Genomic DNA, 20,056 nt, shown 5'->3' with positions numbered 1-20,056 from the left:
TTATTATTAATTAATTAATTTATTTGTTGAGACAGGGTCTCACTCTGTTGCCCAGGCTAGAGCGCGGTGGTGCAATCATGGCTCACTGCAGCCTCAGCCTCCTGGAGTAAATGATCCTCCTGGAGTAAATGATCCTCCCACCTCAGCCTCTGAGTAGCTGGGACTACAGGCACACACCACCATGCTTGGCTAGTTTTTAAAATTTTTTTGTAGAGATGGGGGGTCTTGCTTTATTGTCCAGGCTGGTCCTCCTGCCTTGGCCTCCTAAAGTGCTGGGATAATAGGCATGAGCCACCATGCCCAACCTGAATTAAGATATTAGTTTTAAAGAGCAGACTTTTATAAGTGTGCATTAGTTTTGACAGTGTGACTGTGCTTTTGGGAGACCAACCCACTGAGAGCTGATGAGAAATACATTTCTTGTCCCCTTTTCGCCCCTGTAGCACTTGTCTTTAATTTTTTTTTTTATGTATGCATTTTATTTCTTATTTTCATTAACCAACTGATTTCTGGTTTTGTCCCTGTGTATAAAAGATTGTAGGCCGGGTGCAGTGGCTCATATGTATAACCCCAGCACTTTGGCAGGCTGAGGTGGGCAGATCATATCGCTTGAGTCCAGGAGTTTGAGACCAGCCTGGGCAACATGGTGAAACCCTGTCTCTGCAAAAAAAAAATTAGTCAGGTATAGTGGTGCATGCCTGTAGTCCCAGCTATTCGGGAGGCTGAGGCATGAGAAGTGCTTGAACCCAGGAGGCTCTCTGATTTCTTATTTAGATAGAAATGTAAAAATCTAGGGTTTGTTTTTTTTTTTTTTTTTTTGGCATATTGGAAGATTTTTTAATTTTCTGTTTTAAAAATATAGGCCGGGCACAGTGGCTCATGCCTGTAATCCCAATACTTTGGGAGGCCAAGGCCAGTGGATCACTTGAGGTCAGGAGTTCAAGACCAGCCTGGCCAACATAATGAGACCCCATCTTTACTAAAAATACAAAAATTAGCCGGGCATGGTGGCACACACCTGTAATCCCAGCTACTCAGGAGGCTGAAGCAGGAGAATCGCTTGAATCTGGGAGGCGGAGGTGGCAATGAGCCAAGATCATGCCACTGCACTCTGGCCTGGGCAGCAGAGCGAGACTCTGTCCTGAAAAAAAAAAAAAATTATATATATATAACAAGAATGAAGAGAGACATTTACTGGGGCACCAATGGCATTGCCATATCCTAGTATTTATTTCCCAGGTTTAAATCATATCTAATCTGATAAATTCATTTCCCTGAGACATGATTATTTTTCTCCATCTTACAAGATTAAAGTAACTAGGAATGTTTGGCTCAGAAAAACAACAAATTAGGAGGAACATGGGAATTGTCTTCAAACAACTGAAGTATGGTCATGTTAGAAAAGATTCGATTCTTTCTGTATAGTCCCAGCGGATTGAACCTATGTGTTGAATTTATAGTAAAACAGATTTTAGTTCAGTTTAAGGAAGAAATGTCCTAACGGTCAAATCTGCTTAGAGAGGGAGTTGGCTGCGTAGGAAGGGAGTGCAGTGGTCCTTCTTGAAGTTTTAATATATGAGGTGGATGACCTTCTCCTGGGTGTGTACGGTAAATTCAGATGTTGAGTGATTATCGTGTTAGGTAGGCTATAAGGACCTGTCCTACTCTGGATTATTTAGGAAAAATGGGTGATGGAAAGAAACCAGGTGATTAATACAGGATGAGAAAGGAGACTTAATGGTTAATAGGGTATAAGAAAGGGGGAAACTGAGGGTTGTCCAGAATGTCTCTCCCAACCATTAGAGCCCTAGAAAGTTCACGTTTTCTCTGCCAGAGACATTTAAGAAATTGTTGGCTCTGGTTTCATAAGAGGTTGTTCTGTAGAACTTGAGGAATTTTTGGCATTTTCAGAGACTGAACAGTTCTGCTTCAGTAATGAGCCTCTGGCTGGAGTCATTGAGTGCTGCTAAATCAGAAGTGTCCAGGTTGTGGGCTTTAGGTGGGAGCAACAGCGTCTGTCAGTTGATTTCATTTCTTTCTAGTAATTTTCACAATTCTTTCTTATTATTGTTACATTAAACTAAACCTCAGCAACAGGCTGAGACTATTCTCTTGTTCTGAACGTTTGGGTTTGTTTTTTCAGCTTCCATTTCTAGCTTTACTAAAGAAAAATGTTGCATGAATATTCTCAACACTGGAATTTGAAGTAGGAAGAAAGCTGAAGTCGACATGTCTTTGTTTTCAACCAAGATTTAGTGTTTTCTGGGGAGGAGTATGGTAAAGTTGGTAAGAGTATGAATTTTTGATGTTAGGCCTGACTATGGTTCTTGGCTCTACCATTCACCACGTGTATCACCTTAGACAAATAATCTAACTCCTCTGGACCTCAACTTCATCTATAAACAGATAATATTTCTCATAGGATCAATGACTATGTTAATTAGATAATATCCATAAAAAGTATACAGTACATGGTAAGAGCTCATTAGCGGTTAGCTGCCTTATTTTTGTGGTAGCATGGAAGCTTACTGTTTTTGTTGTTAGTGGTCATCTTGGAATGGACATTGGATTGAATATGTGCCTCCTTGTTAGCGCATAGTGCTGTGAATAACACATAACATGTCTGGGTAGGGGTTGATTCCACAGTTACTCAAAAGGAAAGAAACCAATAAAGAAAAAACAGAGGTTTAGTTTAAAAGGAGTAATACTGCCAGCTGCGGTGGCTCACACCTATAATCCCAGCACTTTGGGAGGCCTAGGCAGGTGGATCACGAGGTCAGGAGTTCGAGACAAGCCTGGCTGACATAGTGAAACCCCATCTCTACTAAAAATACAAAAATTAGCTGGGCGTGTTGGCACACGCCTGTAGTCCCAGCTACTCAGCAGGCAGAGGCAGGAGAATTGCTTGAACCCGGGAGGCGGAGGTTGCAGTGAGCTGAGAGTGCACCACTGGACTCCAGCTTGGGCGACAGAACGAGACTTCGTCTCAAAAAAAAAAAAAAAAAAAAAGGAGTAATAAGTAATACACAGTAATACACACTCTGCTATCTTTATTTCCTTCTCTCCTCTGAAGAAAAGCTCAGTTAGAAATAACAGATTAGGTAATCTTCTGTGTCAAAATATGCATAAAATGGTTGAGGTGATTGTGAGAGTGAGAAAAGAGAAGGATTGAAGTTCAAATCTTAAATGGCACAGACAAGGGGTTTACAAGGAGGAAGGTCAGGAGAGAGATAAATGAAGTGTCAGATTAGTATTCAGGAAAGTACATGGAACTGAAGTTGGAGTTGGGAGATCTGTTCTTCCAGTCTCACTTTCTCCATTCATGGTTTGTTCACCTTCCCTGCTGTACAGACTGGACTTGATCACTAAATCTTCAGTAGCTGAGATTCTCCATCTTAATCTACTTGGCGGCAAGAGCAGGTGAATCAAGATAGTGTAATGTCCCAGAAACAGGAATTTCAAGAAGAAACAATGTCAGATGTGACAGAAATAAAGGAGGATGAGAGCTGGGAAAAGGATGGGATGCTCAGGAGGCCAATTTATCTAGATTAGAGGGACAGAGAAGTATCTGCAGTGTGAGATTTACTATGGAACACCAGGTAATAAGAATTATTCCAGGTCCTCTTACCAACTGTGTAGATAACATCGATGTTAATAAAAATTCCCTGATATGTTAGGAAAAGTATATTCATGTGCTTTCATCAATGGCCTATAAATTAAACTATTTGAGAGTATTTTTTTTTTTTTTTTTTTTTGAGACAGAGTCTTGCCCTGTCGCTCAGGCTTGGGTGCCTCCCAGGTTTAAGTGATTTTCCTGCCTCAGCCTCCTGAGTAGCTGGGATTACAGGTGTGTGCCACCATGCCTGACTAATTTTTGTATTTTTAGTAGAGATGGGATTTCACCGTGTCAGTCAGGCTGGTCTTGAACTCCTGACCTCGTGATCCGCCCGCCTTGGCCTCCCAAAATGCTGGGATTACAGACATGAGCCACCGCGCCCAGCTGAGAATTTTTTCAATTCAAAGTTGGAAGATAATTTTTAGTTTGTTGCTGGGTGAGACAGAGCTAAATGTCCTTGTTTCTCTTTAGAATTTTAATTGCAGTTCTCACTTGAAATGATATTTTTGTTTTTGTTTTTGTTTTGTAGATTGGTTGTTTCATTATGGATGGAGGGGATGATGGTAACCTTGTTATCAAAAAGAGGTTTGTGTCTGAGGCAGAACTAGATGAACGGCGCAAAAGGAGGCAAGAAGAATGGGAGAAAGTTCGAAAACCTGAAGATCCAGAAGGTATACTGTGACATTCAGTATAATGGTCTTTAATCCACGCAGTAGCCCTGCAGAATAGGTATTAATTGTCCTCACTTTGTTTTATTTATTTACTTTTTTGAGATGGAGTCTCACTCTGTTGCCCAGGCTGGAGTGCAGTGGCGCGATCTTGGCTCACCGCAACCTCCACCTCCCAGGCTCAAGAGATTCTCCTGCTTCAGCCTTCCGAGTAGGTGGGATTACAGGCACCTGCCACCACGCCTGGCTAATTTTTGTATTTTTGGTAGAGATGGAGTTTCATCATGTTGGCCAGGCTGGTTCCAAACTCCTGAGCTCAAGTCATCCTCCTGCCTCGGCCTCCCAAAGTGTTGGGATTACAGGCGTGAGCCACCATATCTGGCCAATTGTCCTTACTTTAGAGTTGAGGAACTGAGACTCAGAGGGGCAAAGTCACCTGTGTAAGGTTCTGCACAGCTGGGAATAGAGCCAGGATACTCACATCCTATTCGTTTTCTGCCTACCACACTGCCTTCCAAGAGATTCTGCTCCTCTCCTCCATCTATACAGGTGGATCCATGGTCTGAACAACTGAGAACACTGCTGCTGTGGAGGGTTAGGGCTGGCCCCTCAATCAGTTAACTGTTTCAGGCCATGGGCGCTGTTGACATTGATAGTTGGCTTTGAGAACTGCTGGCCCCTCTCTGAGGTCCAAAGGGAAACTGGACTTTGTACTATTTTTGTGTTGTCCACACCCTCAGATCATGCAGAGACTTGACTTTGTCTTTAAAACCTTTTGTGATTCCAAAATAATATGAAAACAATCTGAAGTATGTATCTCCTCCCCCTCCACCTCTCTCCCATCTCCTTTTCCTTTCAGAATGTCCAGAGGAGGTTTATGACCCTCGCTCTCTGTATGAAAGACTACAGGAACAGAAGGACAGGAAGCAGCAGGAGTATGAGGAACAGTTCAAATTCAGTAAGCTTCCGAAAACACAGAGTTCAGGGGACTCTGTGGGGTACTTTTGATGCACTTCTGCCTCGTGCAGCACTTTTCCTAACTAGCCATGGAATTGTCTTGATTTTTGAGTCTCCAGATGCTCATTTGGTGGAAAAGAGACAGCCTTCAGCCTTCTAGACCACATTGAATATTTTTGTTTAGCGCTCAAAACACCCATTTTAATTCTATGGTAATATTTAGTAATGGGAAAAATGCTTGTTTTTTTATGCCCTGTTATCTATTCAAATGCCATGGTATTTACCAGTTCTTTTTTTTTTTAATCCCCTGAAGAATCTGCTGTTTATTAAAAAAGGGGAAAGGAGAAATCTTATTTTTCCCTTTAGCCTGCTAAGTGTTCCCTGTTTAATTATTTCCTCAGAAAACATGGTAAGAGGCTTAGATGAAGATGAGACCAACTTCCTTGATGAGGTTTCTCGACAGCAGGAACTAATAGAAAAGCAACGAAGAGAAGAAGAACTGAAAGAACTGAAGGAATACAGAATATCCTTTGTACCTGGAGGAAAACCTGTAAGGTGTCCATTTTCTCATCAGCATCTATGGATGTCATCTCCTCATCAACAGAAGAGTGGTTTTCTACCTGGTGATCTCTCAAGTCATTTTCAACACTGATTTTCCTGTGATTCTGAAAAGCTGGCAACGGTTTGTGGAGTTTGTGTTGTGTGCAAGAGTGTTGTAGTCAAAAGTCCACATCCTTCTTAGGGTTAACTCAAGGCATCAATCCTAATAGTACTGAGATTAGACTCTCAGACAGGTGGGCAGTGCAGCCAGCTTCATCCAGGGAAGAAATTGGCCTCTGAGTTTTAAAAGAACATGTTTAGCAACTTTCCTATATTCTTAGTGAGATATTCTCTACTGGTTATAGCATGCCCTCTCTCCATAGAAGGGCTGAGAAATCTGCAAAGATGACTTTGCTGTGGCTCAATGTTGCCTTTTGGTCATCCACTTAAATGTCTTAATAGACATCCCAAATGTAACTTAGCCAAATCAAAATTCTCAATATTGTGCCACATAACCTCCACTCTCATCACACTGCTCTTCCCCAAAGTCTCTTCTTTTTCTGGTCCTCCCAGTCCCAGTAACTGGTAGTCCTATGCTTCCAGGTGCCTGGGCCAAGAACTGCTTCCAAAATATACTCCAAATCTCTTGAATTCTAGGTATCTACTGCTACTGTAGTAGTAGTAGACTTTCTTCTGGACTCCTGTGACCATCTAATTGGGTTGTTTCTGCTCTCATCCTCAATAATCTATTCCTTAGACAAGAAAGGGAACTTTAAAAACCATATATGGCATTATGTCACTTTTCTATTTGAAACACTCTAGTGGCTTCCCCTTATATTTAGACTAAAGTCTTATTCTGTATGAGGCCGTTGAAGGCTCTACATTATTTAGGCCAACCCACCTCCTTGTTGCATCTTGAAGCCACTCTTTCTCATGTTGACTATACTGCAGCCTGCTGGCCTTCTTTATGTTCTCTCTCACCATGCTTTCTGAGTCCATCTCAAGGCATCAGACTTGCTGTTTCCTCAGCCCAAAATGTTCTGCCCTCAGATTTTGCAAGACGCATTTCACAGCTCAGCCCTCTGCTCAGCTCTCCCTTTTAGAGACTTTCCCTAAGCACCCCACCTAAAATTGCTATCGGTAATATCAATTTTTTTTTTTGAGAAGGAGTTTCTCTCTTGTTGCCCAGGCTAGAGTGCAGTGGCGCGATCTTGGCTCACTGCAACCTCTGCCTCCCGGGTTCAAGCGATTCTCCTGTCTTAGCCTCCCAAGTAGCTGGGATTACAGGTGCACGCCACTACGTCCAGCTAATTTTTATATTTTTAGTAGAGACGAGGTTTCATCATATAGGTCAGGCTGGTCTCGAACTCCTTACCTCAGGTGATCCGGCCACTCCAGCATCCCAAAGTGCTGGGATTACAGGCGTGAGCCATTGCACTCGGCCAGTAATATAATTTTTATAGATTTGTCACTATCTGAAAGTTGTCTTTATTTATTTGCCTACTGGTTTGTCTATCTCTTTCCTGCTAGAATGTGAAATAAATGAGCTCCATAAGAAAAAGACTATCTGACTTTGGCCACTTCTGATTTCCCCAGTGCCTGGCATATAGTAGATTCTCAGTAAATATGTGAATAAATTAATAAATGATTAATAAGAGATATTAATAGGACCATTTGTCTTCATGTGGGGAAGCTTATTTGGATATTTCAGGCTTATATGTTGAGTAACATCACTGGTATAATCCAACCAGGCTTCACCTCTAAAATGGACGACTTGACTGTGTATATGTACTAGTTGGTATTTTCTTGCAGAGAATGTGCAGCAGCTTCCATTTTAAGAGTTATGTGGGAAGCCCAGACACGGTGGCTCATGCCTGTAATTCCAGCACTTTGGGAGGCCGAGGCAGGAGGATCACCTGAGTTTGAGAGTTTGAGACCAGCCTGGCCAAAATGGTGAAAACCCATCTCTGCTAAAAATACAAAAATTAGCCAGGCATGGTAGCTTGTGCCTATAGTCCCAACTACTCAGGAGGCTGAGGCAGGAGAATCGCTTGAACCCGGGAGGTGGAGACTGCAGTGTGCCAAGGTCACGCCACTGTACTCCAGCCTGGGGACAGAGCAAGACTTCGTCTTTTAAATAAAAAAAAAATAAGAAAAAAGGATTATGTGGGAGAAGACATGGAATGGACAGATACCCTGGGAATTGATTTACATTAGAACTGGTGTTCTGTACCAGAAAAGACCTGGCTTCCAGTCGCAGTTCTGTTACTGGCATTCATGTGCAACATGGAGATAGAAGTTTATGGGAAGTTATACCTCAATCTCAACTAGGATTGAGGCTGATTATTCTGAACTCCCCCTTCCCTGACCCTGATGACCCCAGAATAATATGTGTTCGTTTGTAGAGGTAGGCAGACGCCCATATTGCGTTGTTTCAGACACAAAGCTTTTTCCTCCAAGGAAATACGTTCATTACATTTCTCACTTGAATGATATTTTGTTTTATGTTGGCAGACTAGCAAATAAGACATATAGTGTCCCCCAAAGCAGCATCTGGGGAGAAGTGCTGTTGAGTGTGAGATGCCCTTTGGTTTTCAATTAAAAGGGAAGAATGAACAGGGCAGCAATGAGACAAAAGAAACCTTTGTGTCCTGGTAACATTGCAGTACAATGAGGCTCCAGGGATAAGGGCTTTAACTGGAAATTTGGAAAGTTCTGACTGTCTAGAAAACTGAAAAAAAGCAGGCCTTTCAACTCACTGACATCTGATGCACTAATCCCAAGCATGCAAGTAGCCAGAGACACGTTGAGATAGGAATTGAAGGATTAGATATTTGTTTATTGAAGCTCTAAGTTAGGAACTTGTTCTTGGCTTTGCTTGATTACTATATAATATGTTGTATAATAGGATACTTCTGAATACAAATAAACTGTGGTTTAAACCATGTAAATAACAGAGCTCTTGTTGTTTCCTCTCACGTTAAACCAGTATTTAGCAGTATTGCGTATGTTAAAAATGGTGCAATTTTAAGAGAATGCTGCATCTAATGAGTTTCTTGAGATTTTTGAGGTGTGTTTGTGTTTTTAAAGCATTTTGGGAGAAGAGGGGCTTAAGAAGGAAAAATTGCTTATACTTTGTGGATCAAAAATAAGATTACTGGCCAGGCGCGGTGGCTCACGCCTATACTCCCAGCACTTTGGAAGGCCGAGATGGTCGGATCACAAGGTCAGGAGATCGAGACCATCCTGGCTAATATGGTGGAAACCCTGTCTCTACTAAAAATACAAAAATTAGCCGGGTGCGGTGGCGGGCGCCTCTAGTCCCAGCTACACGGGAGGCTGAGTCAGGAGAATGGCGTAAACCCGGGAGGCGGAGCTTGCAGTGAGTGGAGATTGCGCCACTGCACTCCAGCCTGGGTGACAGAGCGAGACTCCATCTCAAAAAAAAAAAAAAGGTTATTAACACCCCTACCCCTAAAAGGTTAAGACTTTTCTTCATTTTGAAAGAATAAAAAGTTAAATGTTGGGTTTTGTCTATGTCCTGGTATGAATAATGTATAAATATATACATGATTTTGTTTTTTTTTTCCATTTTTTGTTTTGTTTTTTAATATTTAATATTGAGGGTTTTGAGAACTTCTGTCTCCTAATGATGGAATAGCAGATAAAAAAATCACAACATGCTAATTTTTTTTGGCATTTTCTCCTAGAAAGATGAAATCTTTTTTTTTTTTTTGAGACAGAGTTTTGCTCTTGTTACCCAGGCTGGAGTGCAGTGGCATGATCTGAGCTCACCACAACCTCCACCTCCTGAGTTCAAGCGATTCTTCTGCCTCAGCCTCCTGAGTAGCTGGGATTACAGGAATGTGCCACCACACCCAGCTAATTTTCTGTCTTTTTAGTAGAGACAGGGTTTCTCCATGCTGGTCAGGCTGGTCTTGAACTCCCAACCTCAGATGATCTACCCACCTTGGCCTCCCAAAGTGTTAGGATTACAGGCATGAGCCACCGCACCCGGCCAATCTCTCTTTTTTTTTTAAATAAAAATGAGTATTAACATTATCTATTTCCATGATGACCCTAAAAACATTAAATTCATTAAACTCAATAGTACTGAGCATTATATCTAATTTCCATTGCATACTGCAAATATTTAAGGTAACTTGTGCCCATAAGAACAGAGTTAGTTGCCTGGAGAGTGATTAGAATTAGAATCTTAGGATTTCTGGAACTCAGTTTTCTCCATTGTTCAAAGATGCCTAGACAAATAACCTTAACCATACATTCTCTACTTCCACCCACCTCTTTGGGCTGATAATTCATGCTTCTTAGATTTCCTGGGCACTAGATGTCACTATTGTTCCAGGCACTACTGCATCTTAAATAAGGACTTGCACTGTGTCATATTTTCATTGAGAATCAGAGGAAAAGGTTGCTTATCTGTATTATTTTGGGCTTTCTATGCTGTCTTCCTCCACGGTCTCTTTCATTTATCTTTGAATCAGCCGGATTTGACTGGCAGAATAAAGAAGGGTGGGACATTTATTTAAATAAGTAGGCCAGACATCTGTTGTCTAAGATGTTTAGAGAGAGCATAAAACGGAGGGAGAAGTGGAGGGAGAGGAGGGAGGGCTGGTGGAGGGAACAAGTGAAAGTGACCTCCCCAACAAAAATTTGGGGCCTTTCTTCACTTCAAAAAAATAAAAAGTTGAGAGCCAGAGATTGGCATCAAGAATGAAAAACTGATGTTACAAGTGAACTGGTCATGCTTTTAAAAACAGCTTTTCAGTTGTTGTATACATGCACAGGATTTCTCATTAAAATTACCTTTGATCGTTTCTCAGTCTTTTGGCTAAGATCAAGTGTAAAATCACCTTCAGAGAGTGTTTGAAACAAACTCCCTGGCCTCTAGAGGTCCTCATTCAGTAGGTTTGGGGCAGGGAGGGATTTGACATGTCTGATGAGCCTTGGGGTGATTCTGATGCTTCCTTGCACCAGTGGAGCAGGAGTTAGTCTTAGTAATGTCTAAGATTAAATGCCACTGATAGTCTTAACAACATTCTGCAAAATTTGATTTAACCCTTGAAGGGGGAAGCACGTTTTCAGGGGAGCCACATTTTTGTGTGTGTGTTTTCTTTATATTTCTTAAGATCTTTGTTTTCCCCATCAAGCATGATATTGGCCATGTCCTTGGTAATAGTGGGTTTTGTGGCTATGCTCAGATTTTCCTTGAGAATCAGAGGAGAAGCTTGCTTATCTGTATTATTTTGGGCTTTCTATGCTGTCTTCCTCCATGGTCTCTTTCATTTATCTTTGAATCGACTGGATTTGACTGGCAGAATAAAGAAGGGTGGGGCATTTATTTAAATAAGTAGGCCAGATATTACATAGCACAGCCGAAGGGCTAGTGGGTTATATTTGTTGTCCTTCCTTTTGCTTAGTTTGACCCTTAACTGGTAACTCACAATAACCTCAAGAAGGTTGGAATTTCTCAAGAGAACAAGAAGGAAGTGGAAAAGAAACTGACTGTGAAGCCCATAGAAACCAAGAACAAGTTCTCCCAGGCAAAGCTGTTGGCAGGAGCTGTGAAGCATAAGAGGTCAGTCAGCACTCACACAACTTCGATTTTGCTCTGACCATGTACTCTGAAACACCACTTGTAATGGAAGACAGAGCCAACGCTTACTTCGCGTGAGTCCTGGTGAAGTTCCCTTGGTGTGCTCACCTATGTCTCTCTCCCTTTCCAGATTTGGGGCCTTCTATAGGCTTCAACCCTCGTCTCTCTGATCATTTATTCAACAAATATAAATACTAGCTACTCTTCAGTGGGGATCTGCCACACCAGACATTGTGTTAAATGCTTCCTGTGCATAATCTCGTGTATTCTTCAACAATCCTATGAAAGTACAATTATAATCCCTGTTTTGTAGATGAGAAGACCAAGAGTTTGAGAGGTTGAGACCCTTCTTTGTGCAAGATCATAGAGAAATAGAGAGTTCAAGTTCAGTATTTGGGCTTCTGTCTAGACAAATGAGATAGTGAGTCTTGTGAAAGGATCTATGTAGGGTGTTCTGAGAGCAAGGAGGAGGAGCATATAATGCTGCTTTGAGGGTGTGTGCATCTCCATGTTGGGGAGGTTGGGGAAACCATTGGAAAGATGCTGATTAGGTAGGACGACTAACGCTTTGACAAGCAAAAAGGGAGAGAACAGTCTAGGCAGAGGGAATAGCTGCTGCAAAGACATCCTGTCCTGAAGGAACATGGCAGCCCTGACAGGGTTACAGACCTGGCTGTGGCTAGGTTGGATTGATGGGGAAGTGATAGCACTGTCTTGAGGCTGTGATAAGTTCTTTGCTATGTTTGCTCCTCCCTTTCCAAATCCTGAAATGGCATCAGAGTGATTGAATCTGGTCATTTCGATTTGACCCAACAGACTGTGGGCGAAATGATAAGTTTAAGTGCAGTCTGTTAGGAAAATCAATATATATTGGCAACCAGCCATATGTTTTGAAGGGAGTGTATTGATGCAGTCTTGTGGTTTGGCACACCACCCATCTGCTGCAGATGTTCTTAGGAACACTGCCTACATGTAAAAATGTCAGGCTGGTATAGTAGCAGAGGGGAGGAGTTATCCTGAGAAGTGCTCACTATCCAAACCATGAATTATTCCTTTCAAGTTCTCACATAAGCTTTCCTGCAAGACCAGGGACTCGCAGGATTTGGACCTGGGTCAGTTTTACTGGAATATGCCAAGGGAGGGCTCTCCAGGTGATCAATTTGTTATCCCTTGAGACTGCTCTTGATGGTCACAGAATGGGTGTTGTAGCTGTCTCCCTTAGTCCTTAGATCACTTTTGGAAAAGGCTCTGTAGCTTATTTGGTGACCTGCATATAACCCCTTTTGGATTTTGAAACAACATCACTTAATGTTGCTTTGTGTAGCAAGGTGATGAATTAGTCTCCTGGGGCAGGAGTTCCTAATCTGTCCGACCCTGAGTTTATTGGAATCACCTGGGAGTTTGTTAATAATTTATATTTGTAGGCCTCGCACTAATTCTCGTTCAGTAAGTTTGAAGTGAAATCTGGGACTTGTAGTTTTCAAAGTTCCATGAGTGATTCTGCTGCCTGGTGAAGGTCTGGAAGCCATTGGCATGTATATGTCATGAAGCGTAAGAACAAAACAAGCAGCAATTTCTTACCTTCTTCAAAGGAATATTCTTTACTCTCTTCTAGTTTATTCTTTTATTTATTGTTAGAAAAAACTGTCAGATACCTAGTTCATGAATGTGCAGCCTTTTTAGTTATAGGCATCTGAAGCTATAAATTTTCCTTAGCTTTCATTGTATATAAGTTTTATATTTCCTTCTAAGTATTTTAAAATATCCATTATGATTTCTTCTTTGACTCAGGAATTATTTAGAAATGTATTTTTTAAATCTCCATATTGAGGTAACAACCATATTTCAGTAAGGGGGAAGATAAGCCTTCCCCCTCGCCACACACACATTTTAACACCTTATGATGATATATATATGTAACAGTGTCTTAGAGGCTACAAAATACGTTTCTCTTTTGTCATTGATTTCCAACTTAATTGCATTGTGGTTTTGTATACACTAATTTTTTTTGCTTTTGTTTTTGTTTTTGTTTTTTTTGAGCCGAAGTTTCGCTTTTGTCGCCCAGGCTGGAGTGCAGTGGTACGATTTTGGCTCACCTCTGCCTCCTGGGTTCAAGCGATTCTCCTGCCTCAGCCTCCCAAGTAGCTGGGATTACAGGCACACACCACCACACCTGGCTAATTTTGTATTTTTAGTAGAGACAGGGTTTCACCATGTTGGCCAAGCTGGTGTCAAACTCCTGACCTCAGGTGATCCGTCTGCCTTGGCCTCCCAAAGTGATGGGATTATACAGGTGTGAGCCACTGCGCCTGGGTTTCCCATGTAACTCTGGAACCTGCTCTGCACTCCCTGCAAGAAAATACCAGGTAGTACATATGCACAGCAATGTCCCAGTCTTAGAGGTGACTTCAGTATGGTCATGTTGAACACCACAAACTAGACGTTATTTTTTGATACAGACAATATTTGTTTAGACTTACATTTCCTTTTGCCAGTTTCTTTGTTCCCCACCCCTTCCTTCTGGAATTCCTTCCTTCTGGGATCATTTCTTTCTTCATTGAAATATATTCCTTATACATTCTTTTAGTGAAAGTCTTCTGGGTGACTCTCAGAATCTCTAGCTTGTCACTAAAGATGTTTTCTTCAATCTGTAATTACTAAATGTTTGTCATTTATGAACGTGTCTAAATATTCTTGAAATCCATCTGTGGTTCTAACCAATTTGAGTGATAAAGACGGCCAAGAATCTGAAGTTGAAGTGATGCTTGAAGATACAGTGCTTTATTCCCTGGATTTGTCAGGAGTTTAAATTGTCTTTATGACTAATGATGCAATTGGAAGGAGATTAAGAATCTGAAATGAATACTTTTCATTCATTTTTATCATCCCAGCCTCTTGAGACTGCCTAAGACACATATAAATAGTTATTGGTGCTCCTGATTCCCTAAGCTTTGATCTGCAAGATTGGACATGGCTCAGATCACCATGTGTTTTGTTACAGCTCAGAGAGTGGCCACAGTGTGAAAAGACTGAAACCGGACCCTGAGCCAGATGACAAGAATCAAGGTGGGTGGCAGCCTTCATTACTTCCTTATACTCAGAATACACATGAACCACAGTAAAGGGCTGTAATGTATTGCATCTGCAAATGAATGCATTTCTGTCTTCAAGCAAGCCTACCTACACTTAATTTACCCAACTTTTCTATGCCAGGCGGGATTTTATACCAGGCAGGATTTTATACCTGCAAAAGTTATCATATTAGAAACCAGTGAAACTGATCAATGAAAATATTACTCTCCCAGGAATGCTTACCAGGCCCTGGTCATACCACCTCTGCTCACAAAAGATTTTTTTCTGTTTCCCCCAAATGTCAAGTTTCTTAATTTCACCTGGTTTGCTACCAATAGGAGGTAAATACCTGGCTCCTGCTCATTGTTGGATTGGATTGAGCCTAGAAGCTTAATACAGTCTCCAGGAGTATACTTCTTTGGTTTTTACCTTTATGTGATGAAAATCTGCCTCTTTATTAAGTGGCAAGAACTTGTAAGTGAAGGTGAATGTTACTGGGGCTGGATTAGGGGTGAGAAATTCAAGAGTGTGTTTTCAGTTTTATTCTTACTCCATGTGGAATTGAGACTCTGAACTAAATTCCATCAATCAGCAGGGCTTACATTAATTTGTCTCAAAAAAAAATGATGCTTTCGGCTGGGTGCGGTGGCCCAAGCCTGTAATCCCAGCATTTTGGGAGGCCGAGATGGGCGGATCACGAGGTCAGGAGATGAAGACCATCCTGGCTAACATGATGAAACCCCGTCTCTACTAAAAAACAAAAAAAACTAGCCGGGCGAGGTGGCAGGCGCCTGTAGTCCCAGCTACTCGGGAAGCTGAGGCAGGAGAATGGCATAAACCCGGGAGGCGGAGCTTGCAGTGAGCTGAGATCCGGCCACTACACTCCAGCTCAGGCGACAGAGCGAGACTCTGTCTCAAAAAAAAAAAAAAAAAAAAAGATGCTTTTTATTATGCATCTACTAAGCACCAGTGGTGGTGGTCTGTTGCTGTTATCCTTTTGCTCTAGAACCTACTTTTAAAAAGAAGAGTGTGGGGAGAAAAAAAGAAAGAGTCTGCCATTACCATATCCTCTTCCATCTAGTTTTCTTTAGAGGGAAACAGAATTATACTTTTTTTTTTTTGAGATGGAGTCTCATTCTGTCGCCCAGGCTGGAGTGCAGTGGCCCAATCTCAGCTTACTGCAACCTCCACCTCCTGGGCTCAAGTAATTCTCCTGCCTCAACCTCCCAAGTATTTGGGATTATAGGCGTGCGCCACCACATCTGGCTAATTTTTGTATTTTTAGTAGAGATGGGATTTCACCATGTTAGCCAGGCTGGTCTTGCACTCCTGAGCTCAAGTAATCTGCCTGCCTCGGCCTCCCAAAGTGTTGGGATTACAGGAGTGAGCCACCAAGCCCAGCCACATTTCTTATGTATCCATCAAGAGCTATTCTATGCATGTGCAAGCAATTGTAAATATGTATTTTTTAAATGCTTTATTATGGATAATTTAAGCAACATTCAGAAGTTGGGATAAGTATAGTAAACCCCCATTACCAAGCTTCAGTGATTTTTTTTTTGTTTTTTTGTAAGCTATCCTACAGGAAAGAGCTTCAACAATTTTTTTTTTTTTTTTGAGACAGTCTTGCTGTCACCTAGGCTAGAGTGCAGTGGGGTTATCATGGCTCACTGCAGCCTCTGCCTTCCTGGTTTAAGCAATTTTCATGCCTCAACCACCCAAGTAGCTAGGACTATAGGCATGTGCCACCATGCCTAGCTAATTTTTGTATTTTTAGTAGAGACGGGGTTTCACCATGTTGGCCAGGCTGGTCTCTAACTCCTGGCCTCAAGTGATCCACCTGCCTCAGCCTCCCAAAGTGCTGGAATTACAGGTGTGAGCCAGCACACCCAGTCAGCAGTTTCTAACACATAGCCAATTTTATTTCATTTATATCTCTCAACTGTAATATTTTGTGACAATTCCAGACATTATCATTTCATTCATAATTCTTAATATGTGTCTCTAGCAAATACAAATTCTTATTTTGTTTCTTTGTTTTAACAATTACAATACCATTATATTAATAATCACAGGCCAGGCACGGTGGCTCATGCCTATAATCCCAGCACTTTGGGAGACTGAGGCAGGCAGATCACCTGAGGTCGGGAGTTCGCAACCAGCCTGACCAACATGGAGAGACTCTGCCTCTACTAAAAATACAAAATTAGTCGGGCTGCTGGTGCATGTCTGTAATCCCAGCTACTTGGGAGACTGAGGCGGGAGAATCGCTTGAACCCAGGAGGCAGAGGTTGTGGTGAGCCATTGCATCGAGCCGAGATTACACCGTTACTCTCCAAACTGGGCAACAAGAGCGAGACTCCGTCTCAAAAAAAAAAAATAATAATCACAATAATTACCAAATATTATCAAATATTAAGTTAGTATTTTCTCCAATTGTCTCAAAAAAAAAATTTTTTTTTTTAAATTATGATCTTAGCCGGGCGCGGTGGCTCACGCCTGTAATCCCAGCACTTTGGGAGGCCAAGGCGGGCAGATCACGAGGTCAGGAGATGGAGACATCCTAGCTAACATGGTGAAACCCCATCTCTACTAAAAATACAAAAAATTAGCCAGGCGTGGTGGTGGACGCCTGTAGTCCCAGCTGCTTGGGATGCTGAGGCAGGAAAATGGCGTGAACCCCGGAGGCGGAGCTTGCAGTGAGCAGAGATCAGGCCACTGCACTCCAGCCTGGGCTGTTAACAGAGCGAGACTCCGTCTCAAGAAAAAAAAAAAAAAAAATTATGATCTTATGTTTGGCATTATATTTGGCTACTATGGCTTTTTTAAAAAAACTATTGAAGTATAATTCACATACCATAAAATTCACCCTTTAAAAGGATACAACTCAGTGGTTTATATTTTTGAAAAATCAGTTGACCATAAATGTGTGTGGGTTTATTTCTGGACTTTCTTCTTCCACTGAGCTATATATGTCTATCTGTATGCCATTACCACACAGTCTTGATCACTATAGCTTTGGAGTAAGTTTTAAAATTGGGAAGTGTGAGTCTTCCAACTTGGCTCCTCTTTTTCAAGATTGTTTTGGCTATTTGGAGTCTGTAGAATTTCCATATGAATTTTGGGATCAGCTTGTCAGTTTCTGCAGAAAAGGCAGCTAAGATTTTGATACAGGAATTGCTGGAATCTGTAGATTAATTTGGCAATATTGCCATCTTACTGATAGGCTAATACACCTTTTAATTTGAATTTAATCTGTAAGTTCTTCCTTTCTAAATTTATATTTTGTTTTCTTTGTATTTTATTTGTGGAGAAACTGGGTCTTTGTTCTTTAGCATTTCTCTGGCTCTACATTTTACTGATGGCCTCCCGATGCTGTTTCCTGCTACCTTGTGTTTCCTGTAAAATGGTAATTTGATCTGGAAGCTTGATCAAGTTGGTTTTTTCAGCAGGAATACATTATATATTGTTTTTATACTTTCGTTATTAGTAGTATTGTAATCTAACCTACTCTGTTCATTGCTTAATTCAGCAGTTATTATACCTTGGGAATCATTGCATAATTGGACATAGAGCACTTCCTCGTTGCTTTTTAAGGCTGTGTAGTATTGTATATTGTATGGGTATATCATTTATCCCACTTTTTAATTGATGAACACTTAGATTGTTTCCATTCTTCCCCTGTTCTAGTGTTTCAGGAATAATCCTGCACGTGCATAATTTTTCACATGCACAGATCTATCAAGTTAAATACTTTGAAGTAGATTTGATAGGTCAGAGAGGATATACATTTGTAATTTAGGTAAATATTGCCAAATTGCCCTTCAGTAAAGTTATCCCAATTTATACTACCTTCAACAATTTTGAAATTTTTCATTAGGAAACTTGCTTAAATAGGATAAATCTAAACTGTGTATTTGTATACACACACACACACACACATAAAACTTCATAGGAATATTTTTCTTTTAATTAATTTATTTTAGAGATAGGATCTCACTTTGTTGCTTAGGCTGTAGTGCAGTGACTATACACAGATGCAATCATGGCACACTACAGCCACAAACTCCCAGGCTCAGGCGATCCTCCCACGTGAGCCTCCTGAGTAGCTGGGGTTAAACGCGCTTAGCATAGGAATCTTAAATGTATTTCCACAAGTAAGCTATTTGCTCACTGTATGGTACTTATTTCCTGGTAGGAACTATACAAATGAATCAATGGAAAGGAAAACTTGTGTAGCTTCTTTGAACTATCTCAGGCAGACAATCGTGTTTTAGAGCCATCTTTTTGTCATTCTAAATCCCTTCTTCCTACTCCTGCATTCTGGCAACAGAACCTAGGCAGGAAGTATCCTCCTTTGCTAGGAATTAAGGCGCCACAAGAAGAATGCTCCCTGAAGCTTGCTTCAGCCCTGTCCTTAGCAGTGGGAGGATTTCCTCCTTGGGCCCCTATGACTGTGATAGACATTCAGGCTTTCCCCAGTGAAGACTCTGAACTTAAGCACTGAGCAGAGCCAGTGAATGCACAAGTTGGCCCCATCTACTCCCAAGTCACGCATCTGTCTGAATACTAAGAACATTCTCTATTAGTAATTTTCTGTGTTAATTTAGTATGACAATGTGGTCCTGCAAATGCAGAAGCTGGCAGGAAACTTCACCAAATGGGTGAGATCAGAGGGCACCATTTTGTTCTCTTTGGACAGTTAACTGCTTTTGGAATGAAATTTGTCAGATTTGCAGTCTCTTTTCTTTCTTGAAACCTCCTAGATAATTGGGGTATTTGGTTTTTTTACTTAAACTCTTCTGATGCCACAGTGGTCCAGATTCCTTGATTATATTTCTGTAGCTAACTTCCGTCCTTCCATTAGGCCAGTTCTGTACCCCTACAGGCACTCTGACTTTCATCCTTCTTTTCTATATAAAATAGACCTTTAAATTCCATTTGCCCTTGAAATATGGTCATGTGCCACATAACGACATTTTTGTCAATGATTGGTGCATATACGATGGTGGTCCCATAAGATCATAATATCGTATTTTTACTGTGCCTTTTTCTATGCTTAGCTACGTTTAGATACACAAATACTGACCATTGTATTACAGCTACCTACGGTATTCATACAGTAACATGCTGTACAGGTTTGTAGCCTAAGAGCAATAGGCTTTATACCATATGGCCTACATGTGTAGTAGGCTGTACCATTTAGGTTGTATAACTATGATGTTGATTTTGACAGTGATGAAATTGTCTAATGATGTATTTCTCAGGTCATATTCCCATCATTAAGCAGGAGTGTCTATACTTGATAAAATGAAATACCTCATTCAATAATTTCACATGAATTAGTCTTCTAGGTAACTGATCTATATACCCTTATAAGGTTTTTTTTGTTTGTTGGTTGGTTTTTTTTTTTATTTTGAGACAGTCTCACTCTGTCACCCAGGCTGGAGTGCAGTGGCGCAGTCCTGGCTCACTGCAACCTTCACCTCTCAGGCTCAAGTGATTCTCCTGCCTCAGCCACCCAAGTAGCTGGGATTACAGGCGTGTACCACCACGCCCAGTTAATTTTTGTATTTTTAGTAGAGA

General features: G+C 41.2%; 1 protein-coding gene across 16 annotated transcripts in view; it reads left to right on the top strand.

Annotated features, from left to right (window-relative positions):
* Positions 1–20,056, top strand: part of PSME3IP1 (proteasome activator subunit 3 interacting protein 1) — a 34,075-nt gene that overhangs the window by 8,029 nt on the left and 5,990 nt on the right. For 11 of the 16 annotated variants that reach the window (XM_023210001.1, XM_026456881.1, XM_023210002.2 and 8 more), the window contains 5 exons: positions 4,146–4,287; positions 5,144–5,242; positions 5,643–5,764; positions 11,247–11,380; positions 14,400–14,464. In XM_023210001.1, coding sequence (XP_023065769.1) covers positions 4,161–4,287; positions 5,144–5,242; positions 5,643–5,764; positions 11,247–11,380; positions 14,400–14,464 — 547 coding nt within the window. In that variant the 5' untranslated portion in view covers positions 4,146–4,160. Of the gene's footprint in view, positions 1–1,118; positions 2,287–3,351; positions 3,421–3,576; positions 3,600–3,910; positions 4,053–4,145; positions 4,288–5,143; positions 5,243–5,642; positions 5,765–11,246; positions 11,381–14,399; positions 14,465–20,056 lie in introns of those variants that run through there. The other 5 variants (XM_023210003.1, XM_023209999.2, XM_023209994.1 and 2 more) reach the window with 4 other exon arrangements.

Source organism: Piliocolobus tephrosceles, chromosome 17 (genome assembly GCF_002776525.5).
Source record: "Piliocolobus tephrosceles isolate RC106 chromosome 17, ASM277652v3, whole genome shotgun sequence".
Taxonomy (NCBI): Eukaryota; Metazoa; Chordata; class Mammalia; order Primates; family Cercopithecidae; genus Piliocolobus; species Piliocolobus tephrosceles.
Note: the sequence above shows the minus strand (reverse complement) of the source record. Positions and strands in the feature narration are given on the sequence as shown.